Source organism: Lissotriton vulgaris, chromosome 3_1 (genome assembly GCF_964263255.1).
Source record: "Lissotriton vulgaris chromosome 3_1, aLisVul1.2, whole genome shotgun sequence".
NCBI lineage: Eukaryota > Metazoa > Chordata > Amphibia > Caudata > Salamandridae > Lissotriton > Lissotriton vulgaris.
This window is the reverse complement of record NC_141689.1, coordinates 1,104,094,074-1,104,119,115: the sequence shown is the minus strand read 5'-3', so window position 1 is coordinate 1,104,119,115 and position 25,042 is coordinate 1,104,094,074. Positions and strand designations below refer to the sequence as shown.

Below are 25,042 nucleotides of genomic sequence, written 5' to 3'. Positions count from 1 at the left end.
TTTAGGACTCCTAAATGCCTTCTGTGAATATCGAAAGTCCTAAAATCACGATTTTTCTCAATTTAGTAGTAGTAAAGTTAGGACTACTAACTTTAGGACGCCTAAATGCCTTCTGTGAATACCGAAAGTCTTAAAATTAGGACTTTTCTCAATTTAGTAGTAGTAAAGTTAGGAGTCCATATTTTACTACTACTAAATTGAGAAAAATCCAAATTTTAAGACTTTTGGTATTCACAGAAGGCATTTAGGAGTCCTAAAGTTAGTAGTCCTAACTTTACTACTACTAAATTGAGAAAAATCATGAAAAATCGTAATTTTAGGACTTTCGGTATTCACAGAAGGCATTTAGAAGTCCTATATATAGGACACAATGGACTTCCTGCTCAAATTGCAAAATATAACTTTGACAAAACAAGAGGAAGTGCTACTATGTACAGCGGATGTAAAATCACTATATACATCTATCCCACATTCTATTGGGTTAGAAGCGATGGAATATGCACTGACATGAACAGAGCTTGAAATACCAATGCAAGTCTTCCTTATGGAATGAATACATTTCACTCTGTATCAAAGTTATTTTCAGTGGCAAGATGAATGGTACCTCTAGCTCACTGGAACATCCATGGGCAATTGTACAGCGCCTGCGTACAGTAATCTAGTAATGCAGAGATTTGAAGAGTAACACATATTATCGAACCCAACCCCCAATGGAAAACACATATAAAAAGCTTACTTCAGATATATCGACAATAGCTGCATGTTATGGAAAGGTACCCATGAAGAGGCTGAAATGGCTCTGTCAAGATGGAATTTGATAGACGAATACAATTCACCAGTGAAATATCAGAGACACACATAACCTTCTTGGATGTATTAGTTACTAGAACCGCAAATGGATTAGAATCAGATATCTATCGGAAAAAAACAGATAGAAACAACATGTTGCATTACAGTAGTTATCACCAATTATCATTGAAAACTCTCTTAGCGACATCTCAGATGATGGGAGTAAAAAGGATAGTATCTAACCTGATGAAATCTACACAGAGAATCACTGAAATGGAAGAAAGATTTAAACTAAGAGGGTACCCTCCAATAATTTTAGAGACTGCAAAAAAAGATGTGAATCAAAGACCTGGGATGAACTGTTAAAGACCAGACAAAAACCGGAAAACACCAGAACGGTGATAGTTTCAAGATTCTTGTAAAATGTTTAAAAATATCATCACCAAACACTGGCCTATGTTAACCACAGAACCTGATTTCAAGAACTCATTTGCACAGCCATCAATTTTTGCATATACCAGAAACAAAAACTTAGCTGAAATGCTCAAACAGAAGCCTAGAGCGATAGCAAATCAGAGGAGCACAATGCCTTGCATGAACTACAATAATTGTAATGGCATCATACGAGGGATTAAAATAAATCACCCAATGAAAGGAAACACAATCAAGCTTTACGTGACTGCTACATGTGACACAGAAAATGTAATGTATCTGTTAAAGTGCCCATGCGACAAGGGATATGTGGGAAAAACAGAAAGAAAATTTAAAACAAGAATTAACAAACGTAAATCTAATATTAGAACCAAAAATACAAAGTCGACTGTTGCAACCCATTTCATGAAGGCAAAACACAACATATCTCAGTTAAGATTCCTCAAACTAGAAGTAATCGAGAAGGTTGAAGGAAGAGATAACAACAAACATCTTCTAAGAAGAGAAAATTATTGGATGATGAGAATGCAGTTATGCAGACCAAACGGTCTCAACCAGCGCATAGAATATGCATGTTACCTATAAGTAACAATGGAATTGTTCTGTTCTGTGGAACTGTATAGTTGCAAAAAGAATTATATTGTAATATTAGCATGTTTTTACTTTCAGTCACACATGGCTATTTACAAGATTCTAAACTGCTAGGCAGTGATATATAATGTTGCCCAGGTGCCACATAATGCTTTTTTACAAATATCATTAGCATTGTTAATTAAGCAGTATCATCCGATGATTTAAACCAGCTATATCGAAGCTGAGGTTAAACTAAAGTGAAAATTCACACTTAAGATGGCTGCCATGTGCTATACAATCAGTAGTCCTTTCTTTAATAACGCAACTCGAAGCGTCGGGTAATGACGTTAAACTGCTAGCGAAACACACGAATAACCGGAGCTACACTGAGACGCAGCCAGAGTAACCTATTGTATCGAAGACCGAAATCCAAGTAAGTGTCTTCAAGCACTTGCAAGCGCGGGTGATAAGATCTAGAAAAATACTTTGTCTGTTCTTAAATCCCATAAGGAATTTTTAAGAGAAGAGGCATGGAGCGAGATACTTGACCCCTCCACCTTAAAATGTCGCTCCAGATTCTGGGCAATAGTTAAAAAACCATTTTTGGTTGAAGAGCCGGGTGACGGTCTGGATTGCTGCATAACCAAGGAGGAGTGGGAATTGCACTTTAAACAACTGTATTTTTCAGTGGCCCCTGTAATAGTTGAGCCACTCCCTGGCGTTAGGGGAGGCACTATCAGGTTTGATATCAGTGAGGTTATGGAGGCCATAGAAGGACTTACCGCTAGAAAAGCCCCAGGACCTGATGGGATCCCTCCGGACTTGTACAAGTCTGACCCGAGTTTTTGGGCGCCCATCCTGGCTGCAGTTTTTAATGCAGCTGCTAAAGTGGGCTGTCCCATGTCCTGGGGACTATCAACGATTGTTCCCGTGTTTAAAAAAGGAGACAAGGGTAGTCCACATTGTTATCGGCCAATTTCATTAATTGATTCTATGGTCAAAATTATGGGGAGAATTCTGCTGCAAAGAATAACATGCTGGGCGTCTGAGAATAACATCATGTCAATCTCCCAGTATGGTTTCTGCGGTGGGCGCTCCACCATAACCCAGTGCCTTAACCTCTTTCTTGTACTGAGTAAATACACTGTTTTGCTGAAGGGAACTGTCCACCTCGCCGTCATGTACCTGTCATCAGCCTTCGACTGTGTCAACAGGGGAAGGCTGTGGCAGTCCATGAGGGAGAAAGGTGTGGACACAGGGATAGTTGATTTTTTGGTGGATGTGCACAGTAATACCAATGCTAACGTCAGGTATTCCACAAATGGGGATACCACTGGCAACTTTGACATTAAGAAGGGAGTGCGTCAGGGTTGCATTCTTGCTCCATTCCTTTTTAATTTTTATATCAATGAGTTAGATGCTGTTTTACAGAATGTACAGGCAGACTGCCATAGAGTTGGCAGGCGGGGTATTCCAGTTCTTTTATACGCAGAGGATGCGGTTTTAATTTCTAGAACGGAGAAAGGACTCCAGGCGCTTTTAAATGCTTTTAACATCTTTATGACTGACAGAAAGTTACTGGTCAACAAATCTAAATCATACATTATGCATGTTGGCCGTCAACCTAAAAAGAATTTTGTTTTTAAAATAGATGATGTTCCTATCCCCGTCACGCAAACATTCTCATATTTTGGTGTCTTATTTGACACCAAGCTTAGCTGGGGTCCTCATCTGGCTAAAAAGAAAGGGGAATTGACGAGGGTAATGCCTCTATTTTTAACTTTGTAACGAAACTTGGGAAGAAGCCAATTAACGCAATGATTAAACTCTATAATGCTAAATCGGTTGCAACAGCTGTACAGGGCAGCGAATTATGGGGTTATGTAACTGGAGAACAGTTACAGGTTGCTGAAAACAATTTCCTAAAACGTCTTCTCTGTGTCCCCGCCAGTACACCTAACCTGGTAGTACATGAAGAATTGGGGACACAGTATCTATGTGATATCTTTGCTCTAAGGCCACTGACTTGTTGGGTAAAAATGTGGATAAATCAAGATATACCTCTTACCCATCTGATTGTAAGAGAGCTTGTGTCTCAGGATAATTCAATGTGCATCCCCTGGTTAAAATACTTGAAAACTGGCTTTTCCAGGTTGGGTCGTTTGAACTTGTTTGAAAACCCAAGCGGGATTGTAAATGGGGATATAGCAGCAATCAAACATGCATTTTATAAAGATAGGTTGGCCCAAAGAGAAAGTGAGGAGCTTATGAAACCAAGTATTAGGAAATATGTTTTGTTTAAAAAGTGTGACAGTATGGAGCCATATCTAATGGGTACTTTTACTTCTCATGAAAAATTCTTGTTGTCAAGGTTTAGATTCAATATTTTTTACCATCTTTTAATTAGACCAAAGTCAGACATTTTTAACAAAGTTGCAGTACCCTGTGGCTGCGACGGGAAGTCTCCACAGGATATGCTGCATTTTTATGTTTTCATGTAGGTTTTATGAATACCCTCGCAGACGTTATCTTGTTGCCCTTCTAAGAAAACTTAATTTTAACCATATCAGACCAGCATTTATATATTTACAGCTTTTGTACAGTGACAGTGTTCTCCAGGTAATAGAATTTTTAAAACTAACTGTTAAACTGAGAAATTGCTTGGATAAGTGACACTGTATTTCCCAATGACCGTTCAGCCTATCTATTGGAAGATTTTTTCTGCGGTATCATACCTGACACTATTTGCACTTTACTATCTACCCGGTTTTCTCATCTGGCAGTGGGACACGTGTAATATGACTTTTTTACGTGACTATGAATTATCGTAATATTATGAGTAATGTTTTTAACTGTATTGTATATATGTGTACTTTTATGGTGTGAAATATAACCGAAATAAAGTCTCTATTGAATTGAATTGAATACTTTATTTAAAAACGAACGGGAGCAGTATTTAAAAACATGTTCTATTTTGAATGAACTCGAGTTGAATGTCGGTTGATTAAACAGATCTTTCTGGTAAACTTTTCCAGCATTTTTCACTGCGGGTAAAAGACAAGAAGACATTGAACTCGTAAGTATGATGTTCGAGTTCCAACATGGTCTAATAAGCAGACATGCGTCGCGTTTAACACAAGTACACAAAGCACCTCACAAAGCTGGCCAACAAAGTTGATCACATGGGCTTTTGTATATTCACTGAGTGCACAAATCAAAAACAACACAAATTAATGCATGCCTAGAACAATGTGTAAACAACTTTATTGACAGTGTATATAAACAGTGTGTAATGATTCCATTATAGAACTGCTTCCTGATGAAGAGCGATCCTGCTCGAAATGCATTGGAGTATCATGAATACATGTAATGATTAATAATGCATAATGAGGAGAATAGAAATGAAAATAATTTCAATGAAAAGAAATCAAGCAGAAAACTAACCAAATCTGATGTGATTATTTAATACCCTCAACGGAGGCTAAGGAGAGTGCCCATAGGAGGTTGCAACCAAGAGTTATTGGAAGCACTATTGGAATGAGTTAAATTAAGGCGTGTCTCAAGGACGGTAACATCACCCCTGGAGCACCCCAGAAAGTTGTAAAAACGCCAGAAGGATTTAAAGGAAGCCGAGGTTGTGCACAAGCTATTATTGTTTATTGATCAAAGTGTAGAACTGACAGACATCCTCCTTTGCAGTGTGAGTTCCCAGTTGAAGAATTGGTCGAAGATAGATTCTGCGGGATTGCTGCAAGGCTGGGCAGCATAGCAAAATGTGTCCCAGGGACTCCCTTTTTTAGTTACATTGACTACACTCTGTAGTGTCCGACTGTGTTTTTATAGGATGGATATAGTTCTTTTAAGGGGAGTGGGTGTAGTCTTGCGGCTAATATCTGGTGTAGTGCTTGTTTCCCCACAGCCTGCGTAAGGTGGGGCTTATAAGTGTGCAAAATTTGCAGGAGACATAGAGTTTCATGAAAGTCGAGAGCGGTGATATTGTTGCCTTTTCATTGATGATGTGATGGTTGCATACTTGATTAAGCTGGGATCCCAATTCTCATTGCTAATTGTGGCAGATCTTTGTTTATGGTAAGGCTGGCGGACCAAGGTTTTCTTGGTTTTGGAAAGATAGACTTTATGAGGGCCATCATGGACTTCTCAGGGGCCACGGTTGTCAAGTAGAAGTATTTTGCAAAGGTGGCCAGATCTTCTAATTTTTGTTGGGTGAGGTCGAATTCAAGGCGGATCAACGTGTTTCTTGTACAGGTGGGCAAGCAAAATATTTTTTCATCCGCTGTGCAGTGTATTTTTTCCAGGTCCTGCGCAGACATTCTTGGAAATGCCTGTTGGGCATAATTAAGTGACAGCAGTAGTTTGCCCCGCAATACCCTTCGAATTCCTGTAGTTGTTGGGTTGTCTAAAGTGGCATATAGTTTGCAGAGAGCGCGTGTGACCATCTTCCCTTTCTGATGCAGTTGTTGTAGATGGAGCTGTCTGCGGCTGGTCTCACTGAGCCAAACCCTAAGATAGTTATAACTTTGTGTGCAGCCCAGAATCAGGGGAGCCAGGTGCCACTTAGAGAGTTTTTTCTTCGGGTGGTAGCCAAAGATCCAATTTCCAACGTCAAGAACCTCGTTCTTGAAGTTATATTCTGTCAAAGCGGTAAGAAACTTTGGAGGCCGATTTTGGTGTGATCCAAAAGAACGATGTCATCGGCAAACTGCATCAGGTGGAACCTTGTGATGTTCATCTTTAGAGTAGCAAGAGAAGCTCCATGCAGTGCTGCACCCAAGTAGGCAGTGTACAGATTAAAAAGCATTGGTGCCAGAACGCATCCCTGCTTTAGCCCCCAAACAGTGGCTATTTTCTCCGTGGCGGACTCGCTGGAGAGTTTAACCCTTACCCAGGTTCCCGACTACAGAGATTGAATGGCTCATAGAAATTTCGGGCAGATGTTACACAGTGCCAATTTCCGCCAAAGGATGCTCTGGACTAACCCATCAAAGGCTGCAGAGTAGTTGATGAAACAGGTGAAGAGCGGGGGAGAGCACTGGGCTACTGCTTGTTGGGCTAAGTATGACAAGACTATAATATTGTCTACAGGTGAGCCCCCTGATCTAAACCCTGTCTGGGAAAATGGCAGCAGGCCTTCAGTGTGTACCCCGTCTGCTAGTTCCTGCAAATGTGTGCTTGCATAAGCATTTCCCTCGATGTTCAGCAGGGCAATCATCCAATAATTCCTTATAGTTGGTGCTTGACATTTTTTTGAAGATTGGTTGCAACAGTGAGCCCCTCCAGGAGTCCAGGACATCCTCCAGAAGCCTACATTCTGCATATACCGATGAAAGATATGAGGACCAGAAGTCTATATCCTCCCTGAAGAGGGGACCGGGCATCCCATTTGTGCCAGGACCTCCATTTTGTCGAATCCTTTTGAGGACGGAACAAACTGCTAACTCGCTTGGGACTGTAGTTTCCACCGGTGGCCCATGGTGGCTCCACTCTGATGTTGTCTAACTTCCTCGGCGGAGTATATCCGTTTGGACAGATGGCTTTCTGTTCTTTGGTGTATAGAGACTCCACATGGGCTACCCAGGTTCATGTGGAGACCGAGTTCTCTCTACTGGAAGACCTATGAAATAAGTTGTTTAGATATTGCCAAAATTCTTGGGTCTTGCTTGACTCCAACAGCTTGAAGACCTTTAGCCATTTAGCCACTGTGGCTTCCCATTTTAATATCCAAACAACTTGCTTATGGGTCTTTGCTGCTGATTTCAGATGCTTTTTAGCAGCTTCTGTTCCTGTTTTTTATACGCCCTTTGTTTTATTTTCAGTTGCTTCATGCTTTACTTGATCGCTGAATCTTGGCCTAAGTTGTAAATTAGTTTGCGTGTTTTGCTGTGGGTGATGCTTCCTCAGAGCAGCATGCCCAGCTCGTATGCAAGTTTCTCTAATTTGCTTATTATTGCCTCATATTTGGCCTGGTCAGCCAACCAGGCCATGTGGATTTCCATGAGACAAATTTATTGATGCTAGTCAGCCCCCATTTGATTCTCTTCAGGAGCCTATGTTGTTCTTCACCATTGTACTCTCCAAGGGGGCAGTGAGAATATGACTGAATTCTGCTGTGATCGTTAAGTGCAACAGCAAGGCGGCAAGATCACTTTCACTGCGTGGGAGCACAGTGTAGCTTAGCATATATTTTTTTAGCAGCTCAAATGTAATCTATAGTTGCCTAGTTATTGTAAGTGGGTGCATAAGTTATTACCGGCTCAGACACTGTGGATGAAAAGTATGATGTTTCCAAGTTGTACGTCCGAAGGAGGGTGTTGAATCTCCCTGTACTCCCTGAGGAACTAACATCGGACTCCTGCTCCCCTATGTTATGCGTGTTTAAGTCCCCAAGGATGATAAGCAGTTAGAAACATGCAAGCTGCACCGGCCTAGCGGAGTGAAAAAAAAACGATGGATTTAGGCCCAGATCTCTGTACTGGTGTGAATGTATGACATTGTTCTGCATTCTGTCCATCAACTGTGGTTTTTGCATTTGTCACCCCGAGTGGGATGGGTATGCTCAGACGCGAGTCCCATGCTCTCCACACCACTGGATTCAAGCAAGCCGGGCTGAAGACGGCTGGAATGCCAGAAACCGGTCCTCGGAAGCTTGTTTCCGGTCCAGGGAAGGCATGGCTTGGCAGTTCGGGCTGGACTGTTCCCATGAGGCACAGGGTCAGACTGATTTGCATATGGCCATGTCTGAACTGGGGGAGTGTGGAGTGCAAAAAAATGATGGATTTAGGCCCAGATCTCTGTACTGGTGTGAATGTATGACATTGTTCTGCATTCTGTCCATCAACTGTGGTTTTTGCATTTGTCACCCCGAGTGGGATGGGTATGCTCAGACGCGAGTCCCATGCTCTCCACACCACTGGATTCAAGCAAGCTGGGCTGAAGACGGCTGGAATGCCAAAAACCGGTCCTTGGAAGCTTGTTTCCGGTCCAGGGAAGGCATGGCTTGGCAGTTCGGGCTGGACTGTTCCCATGAGGCACAGGTTCAGACTGATTTGCATATGGCCATGTCTTAACTGGGGTGGTGTGGAGTGCAAAAAAACGATGGATTTAGGCCCAGGTCTCTGTACTGGGGTGAATGTATGACATTGTTCTGCATTCTGTCCATCAACTGTGGTTTTTGCATTATATCCATAGGGCGACTGGGCAGTGTAAGTATGGTGGATAGGTGGGGTGAGTCAGATGCTATGTTTGTGGGTGCTTGACCTGTCTCCTCCTTGCTGCGTATGCCCATGGCAGCCTTGGGGCATTCCTTGTTTGTGATTATAGCTGCAAAGGCTTCAGACCAGAGCCTTTGGGGTACTGGGTATCCTGGCTTGTGCCGTCTGTGCTGCTTTCTAAAAAAGTGAAGTCCCGGACCCATACCCGGCTGCGCAGGTCATACATTTTCCCAATATTTGTCTGGGCGGTTCCCCCCTAAAGGCGTCCCTGCTTGGAGGTGTGTCTCCTGCAGCAGATTTTGATTTCTGCTTTGGCCTTGGCAGGTGAGCACTTTTCTTAGTCATTGCAGCGAAAGTGCCCTTCCGAAGCACCTGCTGTTGTACTCAGGAGTATGGAGAAGGTTATTAAAATTCCTGATTCTAAAATGGTTGTCTTAAATGATGGGTTAGACCAAGGGTAGATAGGCAGTTGTAATCAAAGGCGGCACTTTCGCCCTCTGGGCTCTACTCCACACTCCTCACCCCCGGGAAATGCACTTACGGAGCCCAGGGGAGAAGGGGAGGAAAAGCTGCAAGAGGATTGGCCAAGGTGCTAAAGCCACCACCAAAGTCAGAAGCAGAGAATGCATCACTAGGGTCCGGCGCAGGGAAGAAGGGAAGCTGTGTGGAAGGCGGTGTGGAAGCAGTTAGAGACTTGCAAGCTGCACCGGCCTAGCGCCAGTCGCTTCCACGAGGACGGGCTAAGCTGCAGTTCTGAGCTCAAAACAGGGTGTGCTCACCTCCTGCACCGCACCGCTAGGAGCCGAAGGGTCCTTGTCCGGGCTCCAGGCCTCTCACCACTCATAGCCTCGTACCAGCCCCCTTTGAGCAGGGGGAAGCAGGAAAGTACTGGGCCCTGCTTGTAAACATGACCTGCCTCTCCTGTATCCTCTCTCGCTTGCCAGTAGCCGGAACCACTTCTTCAGCTTGACCGAGAGACAGAACAAGTCACACAAATGACGACTGAAAAACATACCTAAACACAGACAGAATGAGAGGGAGGGTGGCAACACCAGAAGACAATGGCAACAACACCTGAAACTTCATAGGCCTGTGGGCCAGTCTTGACAGAGGTGAACACATCACATAATCGTGGGACCAACACTGAACAAGATGTGAGAACAACATCCTGTAACATAAAAGAAAATATTATAGAATTAAAACATTGTTATATCATGAGAAAAAAAATATGACAGTAAGACATGAGAAAATCAAAAAGCCTAATAGAAACAAAAAGAAAGCATGCGAGAAAAAGAGCTTACTAGTTAGAAAATTCTGAAAGTGTCCATATCTTCACCTCTGCGTTGTTGAAGAAATCTCTTAAGTGTGACAGGCTTCTCATAAATAGGAGTCCTAGGGGGCGTGGTTTAGACGCTGATGGCGGAGGTCGCCTGAGCGCTCGGCTCCGCGATCGAGCCGTCATTTATCCTGCACCGTAGGCGGCTGCCGACCCCTGACCCATGAGAGATTGCGTGGGAGGGGGCCCTCGACCAGCGGCAAGCAGCGGAAACCCCTGGCGGGACCTGCAGACGGAGAGAGGAGCCGCGAGAGACCGATAGTCCCTGGACGGAGCCGCGGCCAAAATGGCGGCCAGGCGGCACTGAAACGATATAGGCGTCCAGCGGACCCAGGGAGCTTAAGCCTTGCACCAAAGACGGCTGCCGACCCACGAAAGATTGCGTGGGAGGGGACCCTCAGCCGGGGGCAAGCAACGGAACCCCTTGGCGGGCCTGCAGTCAGAGATAGGGGCCACGAGAGACTGGTTGTCCCTGGACGGCGCCGCGGACAAAATGGCGGCCGGATGGTGCTGAGATTACATAGGAGGCCGACGGACCCACGGAGCTTAAGCCTTGCCCCGGACCCCCGGCCCGCTGGTGCGGAGATCGTAGACAGCCCGGTTGCCTGGAGGGCGCTCGGCGACTCCCGCGTGGCGGCTCCTGTACACGCCCGCCGTGCGCCCCACACTGAGGGCTATATATCGGGACTAAACACGGAGAGGGGTGTACCCGTGAACTGGTGGGAGCATATGGAGCTGACTCAGGCCCTGGAGGACCGTCAGCGAGGGTGGGCCCTTCTCCCCCCCCTGGAAAGGGGTTGATCGGAACGGCCCGGCCTCCTGGATGGCTCACGTGGTGTGGGGGCCTGAAGATCCGGCTTGCGGTCCCCCGGGGGGAGGCCCGGCGTGCCGGCCATGGCGATGATCGCCCAGTGTGGGGATTGAGCTCGGAGCCCGGCGATTTCGCCTTGTGAACAGGTAAAGGCCGCCCCCCCCCTCTCCCCCGGTGGCAGACCCTGGTGGAACGTGCGAGAGCTGGTGAGGTTTTGCCGCCTGCTACTGGAGTTTCCATTGTGGGCAATGAGTGGAGCGGAGCGGCGGAGCCGAGCGTCCGACGCCCAGCGCCTTCTTGAGGCCCAGGAAGACGACAGAGCAGGTTGGGGACCCGGCGCGAGGTGGGGCGGTGACGACGGCCCTGGGAAACATACTGTGGAGTCGAGCTTCAAATCGCCGGGGGCGCTGCCGGATCCCATCACTGGTGACCAATCTACGAGGGGTAGAAGTTCACCCCTGACTAGGCTGCTGGCGCCATTGCCCGGAATGGAAGCAGCCTGAATGTGGGATGTGGTGCGCTGAGACCGGCTGTTGAGCCTGGTGTGGACGCTGGTACTGCCTAGACTGCCGCCCCAGGTGAAGATACCCGTCATCTCGGCTTGTCACACGAGGTAGCCTACCGAGACTGGGAGCTCGAGAGGCGTTAATTACTACCGCCCCAACCCAGCACTCCTGTTTTACGAGGTGGATGGGCCCCCCGTGGCTATGCATTGGAGCCTGAGCAGTGTGCGACCGGGGGAGTCCCTATCAGAGAGTAGAGGCCCGTTAGCTGAGGTGAATCTTGTTACAATACATCTGCCGCTGGGCGGGCTATCCCTTGGCTCGCTGTGGTCAAGGTTGGGCGCCACGACGGAGATGGGGAAAACGAAGGGAACCAAGGGCAGCAACCCAGCCTACATCGGACGCAGAGATGTCAGACAAAGAAGAGCAACTGGACCCTGAGCCGCCGCGAGACCCGCACCTCCAGCACCAATTGGACAAGATATTGACGGCGATAACAGATACACGAGCGGCCCTCCAGCAAGACCTAGCACAAGTTGCAACAGGGCTCGGATTACTCAGAGCTGATCATGGCAAGCTTTCCGACAAAGTTAAGGAGGTGGAAAATGCGGTCCGTACCCTGGAACCGGCACAAAAGTCGCTCTCGGCCACTATGACAGATGTGCTGACCCGAATAGACGCTCTGGAGAAGAGGGCAGAGGACGCTGAAAGGCGTAATCGCCGGAACAATATCTGAATATTGGGGCTTCCTGAGAAAATTGAAGGGGAAGACATGGTCCGCTATTTGGAAGAGTGGCTCCGGACGGTGGTGGCGCCGGAGGGCCTATCCTCCTTTTACACGTTGGAGCGGGCGCATAGGGTCCCGACCAGGCCGTTGCAACAGGGCCGCCCCCCACGCCCAGTGGTTGCGCGGCTACTTCACTACCGGGACAGAGATCTGCTGCTTCATAATGCCCGGTTGAACGGTCCCTTCCAACTGAACAACAGTAAGGTCAACATCTTCCCGGACTACACTTTTGATACACAACGCAAAAGATAATCTTTCTTAGCGATTAAACGAGAACTGAGAAGTGAGAGTATACAATACTCCTTATTGTTCCCAGCCAGACTCAGGATAATAGTGGACGACACTACCAAATTTTTTGATACCCCAGACGAAGCGTGTAACTGGCTGGAACTCTACAGACGGCTCAGGCTCACTTTTCACAACAGTCCCGGAGGAACGACCTCGGCGGAAGTCCAGACGAATACGCAATGGACGTAGAGAGCTTGGGCGCCCATCAGTACTGGAGATGACGGCGGAGAGGCGAGGAGTAATGGAGGTGGTGTCCAGCATATCCGAATCGCAAGAGGCGCCCCTGACAGAGGGCAAGGAGTCTGGCAGAGGGGAAGACCGTTCGGACTCAGAGATCTCTGAAACTGACAGTATAGCCTTGCCCAAGATCACTCCGGAGACGGCTGATGGACTTCTAGATGGACAATGAAGTCTCTTGGTGAGCTATTGTATCTATGGAAAGAATCTTTTGCGGGAGTCTAACAGTTTGATGCGAGAGGGGAGTGTTGCCCTGCTGATAGATGGGTGGAGGGTGGAGCACTGAGCTGGCCAAAAGTCATTAGAGCTGGATCGCATGTAGGAAGTTCGGGCGGAGGGCGGCTTCCCGTCGGCGCTCGACCCCCAACATTGCCCCTAAGGCATACTCGCCGTGACTACCGTCGGGTCTAACTTTTTTTTCTTTGGGTGAGTTTGGATGGGAACTAGATTGCGAACTTTGGGTCCTGTTCTGGGGGGGGAGAGGGGGTTGGGAATGTTATTTTGTTGAGGGGGTACGCCATCGGTGCAACGGGATTTGTATGCTTATACCAAGTGGACTGTGAGTTGTGGAGGGAGTGCAGGGTATTGTGGGATAATGGGTGAAGTATCTAACTTAAAATGTATTACCTGGAACGTAAGGGGATTACACACTATGACAAGACGACACAAAGTGCATGCTTACTTAATACGCAGAGGAGTTCAGATAGCGTTATTGCAGGAAACTCACTTAACTAAGACGGAAGGGTTAGCATTCCAACGTAGATGGAGAGGTCAAGTTTACAACATCACATATTCAGCTTATGCTAGGGGCGCGCTGATTTGGATTAGGGCTGGAGTCCCTTTTCAGATGACTAGACACATAGTGGACCCTGAGGGGCGGTTTGTGGCCATAGCCGGTAAATTGGGTGGCAGAGATATAAACATTTGCAGCACCTAACGTGGACCAGTTGACCTTTTTCGCGACAATGTCGGGCTCCCTGGCCCACTACTTAGTGGGACCGCTACTGATGGGAGGCGACTTTAACTCGGTGGTAGACGTTGCCCTAGATAGATCCCACCCCCCATTGGCGGACTCTCCAACACACCCACTAGCCAAGGGTAGACTGGAGTGGCAGACAAAGTGGGGCCTGACTGACATTTGGCGAGCCCAACACCGCATACCGGGGATTGCTCCTACTTCTCAGGTATGCACGAGCTCCATGTAAGGCTGGATGCGCTCCTGTGTTCTACAATGCTAGCACCCATAATTGCCAGCACCGAATATCTGACGAGGACGATCTCAGATCACAATCCTCTACTGGCTGATGTGCGGTGGTTTCCGGGTGCTTCCTGTGTCCCCACCTGGAGATTACGCCCCGAGATGCTAGAGGACCACTTTTCCACAAAGATCTGGGAGAGATGATCACTGACTACTTCGCAGTGAATGAGGGCACGGCTAGGGAGAGAGCGACGGAATGGGATGCCTTTAAAGTAGTTGTAAGAGGATACTGTATAGCTAAAAAGGTAGGGATACGTAGGGTGCTGTTAGACGACCTCAGCAAAGAAGATAAGAAACTCCGAGAGATGGAGATCTTGCTGCCTGGACGCCCTGAGCTACAACAACAGTGTGTAGCAGAGAAAGAAGCGGTGGCCGTTGAAGTAGAAAGACTACGCAGCTACGACCACAAGACTTACATTATCAGATCCCTGGCGAAGGGAGATAAGTCGAGAGCCTTGCTGGCCTGGCTGGCCAACCCCATGAGGCGCAGCTCACCTACAGTTTCGATACGCACACCTGAGGATGTCGAAGTGTATACCCAACCTGAAATTCTTAACAGTTTCTTAAATTACTATGAAACTCTATATAGGAGTAGATTGGTAGCTGACACTTCGGCCATAGAAGACTTTTTGGAAGGACTCCCTTTTCCGCAGTTGGAACCCGAGCAGGCGCAAGAACTGGGAAAAGACATTGAAATAGGGGAAATCCGTAGCGCCATAAAACGGATGGTGCGCAATAAAACCCTAGGACTGGACGGACTACCCATTGAGTTTTACGCTAAATACGTAATTTGTTGGCCCCTCGACTAATGACAGTATATAAGGAAGCGAAACACCTGGGTTGCCTACCACTCACCATACGCCAAGCGTTAGTGATCCCCCTGCTTAAAACCGATAAAGAGAGCAATGATGTGGCGTCTTACAGACCGTTATCGATGCTCACAACGGATTACAAAATTCTAAGTAGCATCCTAGCATCCAGACTATTGGAACACATGACCACGCTGGTCCACGAGGACCAAGCAGGCTTCATACCTAAGCGCAACACCACTATGAACATTCGCTGACTGGTTCGTCTGTTGGAAGAGGAACACGAGGAGGCCCCCCACCCCATGGTACTATCGGTCGACTTGGAAAAGGCGTTTGATCGCCTGTAATGGGAGTACCTTCACAGGGTACTCAGACACTATGGAGTGGGTGAAGGATATCTAAAATGGACTTCTGTGCTATACGCTTCAGCATTGGCACGAGTGAGATCGGGAGTGCTGATATCCCCACAATACCCGGTGGAAAGGGGTACGAGACAGGGATGTTCACTGTCCCCATTGCTTTTTGCACTGGCCGTGGAACCACTCGCAATGACAATCCACACGGGAGCCCACTATAAGGGGCTACGATCCTTATCGGGGCAACAGTACATCTCTCTATACGCGGATGACCTTTTACTCTGCCGGGAGGATGCAGACGGAGCCCTGATGGGAGCTGACACCGTACTGACCAGTGCAATATCTGGTCTTAGGGTGAATTGGTCTAAGACGTGCTTATTTCCAGTGCACAAGGGGGAAACCCAACCCACCACGACTAGGACGGTCAGATGGGAACCCAACTGTCTTAAATATCTGTGGGTCTATGTCTATCACACCCCAGCGGACGTCTTAGAGGGTAACATCTCTCGCAGCATCAGAGCGCTTAAGGGTAGTATGACCTTTTGGGCCACCCTCCCACTGTCGGTGGCGGGTTGTATAGCGCTGCTCAAGATGGTGGCGCTACCTCAACTGCTGTACTATTTTAGGACGCTCCCGATTTGGATTCCGCCAGCTGTATTTCGACATCTGAAAACATTGATTGTGTCTTTCCTTTGGGGGACGGGCCGACGCAGAGTAGCACTTGCAACTCTGATGAGACCTAAATCAGAGGGGGGGCTAGCTGTACCCGATTTCGAAACGTATTACTTAGCAGCTCAATTGCAGACATATACTCAGGAAATAGCGAGAGAGTTCCGAGGTCCAGAGGAAACACGGGGCCTGGGAATACCTAGACACGTGCTCTCCTACATAGCAATGCAGCAGAGAGTGGTTCTTAAGGACCTCACTCAAGAAGAACGTACGATTCGGCTCTGCTGGAACCGATCACAGCGCAAAGCGAGAGTGAACCACCCCTATGTCCCTGAAATCCCGCTGGGAATGCTCACAGCATTGCCGCACGGGGGAGACTGGTCACAGCTGCAGAACTGGGAAGAGGCGGGGATCCAGGTCCTGGGTGACCTCTATGAAGACGAGATGTTATTATCGTTCCCTGCGCTCTTAGAACGCTTTGACATACCTAGAGGTGACTTTCTACTGCACGCGGCGCTCACGCGAGCGATACAAGCACACTGGAAGGGGGGCTTGAAGAACCAAAGACAACAATGGCTTGCCAATATACCATGATGGCAGCTGGGACGGTTAAAGCGGTCACATACTTGTACACTAGAATGCTCAACGAGGGACTTCCTCCGCTGGAAGCGATGAGGGCAAATGGGAAGCGGACATAGGGAAGGAAATCCCTGAGACAACATGGGCTCAGTTGATGCGCCGGGCCTGGAAGAGTACGCCTGATGCACGGTTCCAATTAGTCCACTTTTATATTCTAAACTGGGCATACTTGACCCCGGGGAAGATACGAAAATACTTTGCTATGGATAACGCGGCTTGCCCTAGATGTCAGGCAACTGGAGCGGAGCTTGACCACATGTTATGGACCTGCCCCAGCTTGACCTCCTACTGGCAATCGGTGGGAGATACACTTAATAGAGTAACAGAGCGTGCGATCCAGTTTGATATGGCGGTTGGGTACTCCACTGGTTCCCGCATACCCCCAAAAACAAAGTCTCTAGCAAATTTATAGATATGGGACTCATCCTAGCGAAACGTGAAATCACACGGCACTGGAAAGCACGAACGGGTCCAGTAGATGCTAAGTGGTGCAATGAATTCCATAAATGGGCTGGGGGGAGAGCACATTGAGATTCCAACTAGAGCGGCGGCAACAGAACGATAGAGCTTTAGAGACTGCGCGGGCGTGGGAGGCCTTGGTGCAAGCTTTGCGTGATTATGACGTGAGGAGCGACTCAGAAGATTAATGCAATGACTGGACTATTTCCCCCGCACCACGACAGATTTAATGCATGTTTGCCCCATTAGGCGACCCCAATGTTCCAATCCCACATTGACTATACTGACGACGCTGCACCGATGGGGGGGACTGGGAGGGGGGAGGGGGGGCAGCTAACCCTTAATTTCTATTCCTCTGTTCACTAAGGACACAGTAGTCTAGATGAGAAAGCCCTTTATGGAATAGCATCCCGCTGACCGAGATCTCTTCATACATCAACAACTAGCTTTCAGTGGGCATTGAGTGGGAGGGGGGAGATAGAGGATACAACTAAGTAGATACTTTGTTGATAGCCCCGGGGGTTCGTTCGGCTTGTTTGTTGGGGTATTGGGAGAAAAAGAAAAGCAGATGTGGGATCATCATTGGCCAGGTGTGGATATGATATTATGAAGTGCACATGTATATTGCGACTATGATTGTTGCCGCCCGTCCTCCGGGGTGTGGGCTAAATGGCTGTGTATACCAAACTTCTCTATGTCATTGAACCTAAATGATGATTGTATACTTCTTGACCGAAGTCAAAGTGTAACGGCCGCCTGCAATAAAAATATACTTAAAAAAAAAAAATAAGTAGGAGTCTTATCTTTGTAAGTCACTCAAAATAGGCAGGGGTGCATTAACCCAAATTGAGTGTAAATGGATCTCAATTTGAGACCCATGTCCAGGAACTGCTTCCGACGATCCGCAGTGGTTTTGACTACATCTTGGGAGCAAAATAGTCTATAACAAGCCCAAAGGATTTGCTTTTTCATTTTAACCGCAGACATCACTTGTAAGATATCAGTGTATTGTGAGCAAGATAGTATAACTCCTCTCAGCTTTGGGGAAACTCTGGCACCAAGTCTGCATGCCCTTTGTATATTGAGAGGAGCAGTCATAGACATGTCAAGAAGTTTTGATCCTCTGTGTGCTTTTTAAGTAGAGAAATATCTGATTCTAGATGGCAATGTGTGAAGCCATATTTGTTTTTAATTATTTATAATTTTTATTTGGCTTTTAACTCTTTGTAAAATTATTTACATTTTATTATGATTGTATAAATCTATATAACTGCTCTTATGATTTTTATTATTATTAATTATTAATCAAATAAAGTTTTATTGACTTGATGTGAAGCCATAAGCTGAAGATTGTCTGTACTTTGCTCCACCAGCAAAACTCAGTATTCCAAAGCAGACCATTTATCATCAAGATTTTGCAACGTCTTGGTAGTCTCTTCCATAAAGGGCTTTAATGCATGAAATTCCTCAAGGATCACAACCATTGATCCGGGGTAGGTTTCCCTGGTGAAGGGGGATTTGTTTGGCTACAGCAGCATTCCACCTAGTGACGATGTCTTTGGAATTGTGCCTGAGTGAGGATTAAGTTTCTGTGAAGTAGCGTCATCCATATTGTTGTAAGTAGAATCAGTCAGATAACGTAACATTGCTGGAGGGACCAAATAACTTAAGGTTTCTTGTTTTCTACATATAAGCCTAATGAGTTGAGAGAAGGGGGGAAAACCAAGACTGTACTGGTTGCAGAGAATCTCCTGAGGTACAAAAGTAACCCAAGTGCATTAGAGTTATTAAGAGCACACTGGGTACAACCAAATATGAACACTGAAGAGGAAAAACCACAAATGAGAACTACTACAATTATTATGGTTGGTATCTTCTCTGATGTCGCTGCAGGAAAAAGGTAAGTATTGAATGAAAAACCTAACACAGCGCTCCACAGAGCCAAACCTCACAGAGCAATACGCTCCCAAAATGATGCTGTTTACGACGAAACATGCAGCCATACCACAATCTTATAATTGCTGTTATTGGAAAGGCTCCATAAATCAACTGGATAAGTAGGACAGGAGAGCTGAGAAACCATACATCCTGTCAAGAAAGTAAAGAAAATATGCTTACCTCCTGAATAGAAAAGTGTGCAATACATCCAAATTAAGAAGTAGTCACCAGAAGGCAGGGGTCTGAAATGCCTGGAGTAGTTAGTTGAGGTAATGACAGTGTGGCTACTCATGAAAGCTCAGCATGACAAAATTTCTGCTCACTGTTTGACCAAATGGCAAGCGTGACCTTGAATTCTAAAGAAAGAATCTCCCGGGCCGGGCGTGCACAACGCCGAGGAGTCGTGGCAAAACAAAGGATCCCAGCAACTCAGCAGGTGTTCAGGAGGGAACTCCTCTGTCAGTGAGTTCTGTAACTGCCTCAGGTCCAGAAGATTGCCACCCTCTTGAGCGGCGCCCAAACCATGCCCCTTTCAGCTCATTCCTATTTTGGATGGTGCCACCAGGCTCCCATACTACGTACATTGAAAACATAGGGCTTTATCTAGATTTTTGGTGCATAGGATACCTTGTCACAAAGGTGGCGCCCATCCTCTCTGGCGTATTACACGGCCATAGTAGCATAGGGCATTTGACATTTTTGGATGGGATATACCCGCACTGCTCAGCGAAAATACCCTTATCACAATTTTATTGGAAATGTTTGTAAATCAGGCCTTGTCCTATTTGCTAATGTTCAAAGAGTGAAAGGCCACTAGGCACAATTTATATGTTAAATGCAAGTCATATTACCTATTCATTTAAATGTGTGCCGCTAAGAATGTTTGATCATTGTGAGAAAATGTGTACTTATCACGCTTTCTTTCTTAGGTTTTGAAATGCAAGGCAGCTGTTGCCTGGGAACCCCATAAACCTATGTCTATAGAAGAGATAGAGGTTGCACCGCCAAAAGACCATGAAGTGCGGATTAAGGTAAAGAAGGAATTTGTAATTTTATAAACATTTTCTTGACTTGAGATTCCAAGGATGCAAGTTTGCCTTTTAATTTAATAGTTTTCCACAAGTATGTTGTTTCAGTTCCACTTTAGATGGCTCTCAGGGATGAGGTTGAAAGTAGGATCTGAGATCGAAGCATGGTTGTACAGATTGGGATATTGGTGTTTGATGCTAAAGCGATTCCAAATTAGTGCTGGCGGTTGCTGTGCTTACTGAATTGGGGTTGGTGGTCTTGCCAAGACTGGCGGCCCTATTGTGACATACTACAGATGGTGCCTGAATTTTACACCTTTGTTTCTTTCAATATTTACCACTCTGCCATTCATTCAACAGCACAATTAATTCCTAATAATGTACAATTGTATCTTTCAAGCTGGGTTTAGTGTCAGGGCTTGGGTAAACATTACAGCAAATAAGTTAAATTTAATACAATTAAAAATAATTAAAGGTTCGGGTTGAAGTGTGATTTGCTTTACTTTTTCATTTAATTACATTTTCTTTAAAAGAAATCAAACCATTTACAGTGGGTACTAATATAATAATTCAGTAATTTCAGTAAAATGTAATTAAAAAATAAGTGTGTTTATTAAAATATATTATTAGTGTTAGCATTATGGGTGAAAAAGAATAATGTTTATAATTAATCTAATTTAGTTTTCTTTAATTATAGTAGATAATAAAGAAATTCCAAATTAGTGGCAGGAGTGAAATGGGGCCTGCTTGGTGGTCTTGTCCAATGGCAAGTAGGCATGATGGACAATGTAACTGTCGTTTCAGGGGAGTGGCCTTACTATGACTCACTAGAGATGGAGCCTGACCTTTACTTCTTCCTCTTTAGATAGTCTTATATTGACGTCCCTGCTTTTATTTTGCAGTTACACTACAAAGGTTAATGATGCATTGGCTGCACTAGACGTTCATCTAATCTGATTTCAATTATTTAGATTCAATTAATTATAGAGCTAGACGTAGCCTTAGATTCGCACACAGGATGTAATGATTTTAATTTAATTAAAAACATTTGCAAAATAGGGTTAGGGTGAATCTAATTTTATTATAATGAAGGATAACAATGTATTATGGAGTTGAAGTTACAGTTAATTGTAGAATAATTTATTTATTTTATTAAGTAAATAAAAAGATATAACTGTCATTAGGAACCTTGCTCATGAATATCTTGTGCAAGGTGCACTCATAGCTTTTAAATTTGTTACACTCGAGCCCATGTAGTGGTTTCAAGGTCATTGTTATATTATTGATATTTTGGGTTAAGGTATGCTGTTTGAATGATGTCCTGTATGTGACAGTGCAAGATGTAAGTGTGATAGAACAAGCAACTTGATAAGTTCCATAAAATGGTATCTACTGATGCAGTGGCAATAACTCCATGTGTATTTTACGTTGTACAGTATTGGATCATAGAAGCATTTATGTTGTGCTTTCTAACGCTAATGAGGCTCAGGGGATGGGTAGTGAACAATTCCTTGGAATGATTGCAACATTATAGATGTAGGTCATCATTTAGAGTTTGGCTGAGTGGATGCATCACCATAAATTGGCAGTGCTCCTGCTACACCACAATTATGGTTCCCCTGCTCTATGTAGAGTTGGGGAAAGTGCCATGTTTACAAAGGTTGAACCTCATATGGCTCTGCTAGTGTAAGACTTTGACATGGTAGTCCATTAGCCAAAGGGCCACCAGGTCACTGAGTGGCAGCCTATAAGGAATTGGGTTATTGGTGAAGAGAGGAAACCACACTCAGGCGATTGCCTTGTCTGGATGTACCACAAAAGTCACACAATTACCCTGTGCTTAAGCTTCTGGTAGCTTGGCACAAACACAGTGTGGCTTAACTTAGAAGCAATGTGTAAAGTATTTAAGCAGCACACAAATAGTAATAATATGAAAACACAGCAAAAGACAAATCCCAAACTAGGTCAGAACAATAGAGTAATTCCAATAAATAAAATGATAAAAAAATGAAAAAAATCTAATCAGTAAAACCGAAGATATTGACTTTTAACTTTTTCGGTCAAAATAGTGTCAAAAGGCTGTTGTGCATTATGTCCTTGAAGCGAGGTCTTCACTGCATTGCTTTGAGAGGCTTTGTGTTGCTCTCCGTGTTTCTAATTGAGCATTCAGCTGTGCGGCAAGGCATTGTGGGGCATCGGGGCATCGGGTCTCTCTGTGTTGGTTCCAAATAATCTGACTGTCAGTTGCTAGGCTTTGCAGGGCTTCACATCACTTGATTTCGGTTTCAATTAATCTGTCAGATTGGCAGCAAGGCTTTGTATGTTGGAAAGGGGCCGCGCAGCCCCCCTTCTGGAGCAAGTGTTGGCCCTGGGGACCGCCACCCCCCAGGGCAGGCTCCTGCAGTGTCCTGGAATGCCCACCCTTGGGACACTGCAGTCTGCAATGACAGTGCGGGAGCTGCGTGACCCCTGCCGTCATTGCAAACTGCTTTGCTTCATTGAAGCGAAAGCAGCAAAACCTGCTCTCGCTTCAATGAAGCAAAGCAAAATTGCTTTTCCACACGGGGAGCTGCATGTCAGCAGCTCCCCATGTGGAAACGCAATGCCAGCTCCCGCAGGAGGCGTAGAGACGGTGGGACCGTGGGGGCATTGGGGCTCCCCCCATGGTCCCCAACGGAGAGGGCCAGCCCCAGGGGATGGGCTCCGCGGGGCTAGAAGTGGCCCGGGAGGGGGCCACGCAGCCACCCTCCCCTTCAAAATAAAAAAAAGGCATGCCGGCCCCAGGGGTTGGGGTCCCCAGGGCCATAATTGGCCTGAGGAGGGGGGCCACGTGGCCCCCCTCCGAAATATAAAAAAAAGCGATAGCCAGGTCCCGGAGGATGGGGTTCCCGGGGTCCCCGAGGCCAGAAGTGGTCTGGGAGGGGGGCCACACGGCCCCCCTCTCAAGTAAAAAATAAAAAATAAAACGAGGCAGAGCTCCAGGGGAAAAGAAGCCTCAGGAGGGGGACCACGCACACCGTTTTTTTAAATGAAATGCAGGGGAGGTCCTATGGCCTCCCTCCTGCTGCCACAGGGAACACCACCTACCCAGGCCATCCCTGGGAAACGCTACCCAGTCGAGGCATAGAGATTATTAAAGAAAATGCAGGGGAGGCCTGTGGCAGGACTGCCAACTCCCCTGAGCACACTTTAAAAAAAAAAAGAAATGTAGGGGAGGCACTACAGCCTCCCCCGCTGCCCTGGATAATGCTACCTACCAGGGGTACATAGATTATTTACAAAAAATGCAGGGGATGCCCTATGGCCTCCCCCACTACTGGGGGGGCCGCCACCTCCCAGGGCACACTGTTATTAAAAATGAAATATGAGGGAGGCCCTACAGCCTCCCCCACTGCCTCAGGGACAGCCACTGCCCCAGGGCACAAACACAACAATGAAGGGGCTCCGTTGATGACCCCTGGCAATGGGACCCAGCACTACCCAGGGGCTAACGTTAACATTGGAGGGGGGCGCACTGACCCCCTCCTGGAGCCCTAGATGGTCCCCATGGCCAACTCCAGTAATATACCAGGGTGCCCACCCCTGGACATTGCAGTTTTATATGGCTTTGCAGAAGCACCACTCCCTCCAAGGCATAGCAAGCCTGCTTAGATTTCAGCAAGCAAGAGAAGAAAACGCTCTCGCTTGCTGAAAGCAAAGCATGTCTGTTTCCCTGCCTGCTGTCAAGCGAGCAGGTAAACAGCAGGGATATAGGCATTGCTTTGAGATGCAGGGAGCTGCTCCCTGGGTCTCAAAGCAATGCCTGCTTCAGGAGGTGGGGAGCCAGGAGGAACTGCGGGAGCCCTGAGGTGCCCCTGGCAGTCCCCTACCAAGTGGTCAGACCGCAGAGGATGTTGTCCCTGGGCTGATATTTGCCTGGGGTGGGGGGCAACGTGGCCCCCTTAATTTATAAAAAATGTGAAGGCCTAGCCCGAGGGATTGGGTCCCCGGGGCTGAAATCAGTCTGGGAAGGGGGCTGCGTGGCCTCACTCCCCTTTTTTTAAAACATATATAAATGCCAGGATCCGGGCAATGGGGTACCCTAAATTTGCTGAAGGAGGGGGGCAACACGGACAACCTCCCATGTAAAAAAAATTATCAATACAGGACAGGCCTCAGAGGATGGGGTCCCCGGGGCCAAAATTGGCCCAAAGAAGGGGGTGCCATGCTAACGTCATTTAAAAAAAAGTAAAAAACTGAAAAGGCCAGGCTCTGGGGGATGGGGTCCCTGGAGCCAAAAGAGGCCCGGGCAAGGGGGACCACAAGGCCCCTCCACCGGAAACTTGCAGGAGGACCTGTCCCTTTCACCTCTCGGTGCCCTGCTGGTTGGGGGAGGAGGTTCCCTCCTCCTGAGGGACTCAGGACTACAGTGGACTTCCCCCAACCAGCAGTGCACCAGGAGGCGTGTTTGCAGAGTGGTGGAGAAAGGGGTCATAGACTCTGATGAACTCCTAGCAATCCAGTTGTGTAGGTCTTACTGAAGGTAACAGAAGGGCTAGTTAGCCCCCAAGGACCCTCAAAAGCCAAGGGGACTTCAACCACCAACTAGCAGTGCACCAGAAGGCGCATTTGCAGAGTGGTGGAGAAAGGGGGTATGGCCATTGAACCTCTCAGCAAACCCACTGTATGGGACTTGCTGGAGGTAACAGGAGTGGTAGTTGGCCCCAAGGATCCTCCATAGCCAAGGGGACCTCATCCCTCTGATAGTAGTGAGCAAGGAGGTGTATTTTCAGAGTGGTGGAAAAAGGGGGCGTGGCCCCACTCAGGTCTCACAAATCCAGCTGTGTCGGACTTACTAGAGGTAGTAGAAGAAGTAGTTGGATCCCAAGGACCTTTATTTGGGGCCAACTACCCCTCCTATT

General features: G+C 46.7%; 1 protein-coding gene across 2 annotated transcripts in view; it reads left to right on the top strand.

Annotated features, from left to right (window-relative positions):
- LOC147727491 (alcohol dehydrogenase E chain-like) overlaps positions 1–25,042 on the top strand; it is a 523,815-nt gene that overhangs the window by 55,965 nt on the left and 442,808 nt on the right. For both annotated transcript variants that reach the window (XM_086961567.1, XM_086961568.1), the window contains exon 2: positions 20,043–20,144. In XM_086961567.1, the coding sequence (XP_086817693.1) occupies positions 20,043–20,144 (102 nt within the window). The remainder of the gene's footprint in view (positions 1–20,042; positions 20,145–25,042) is intronic.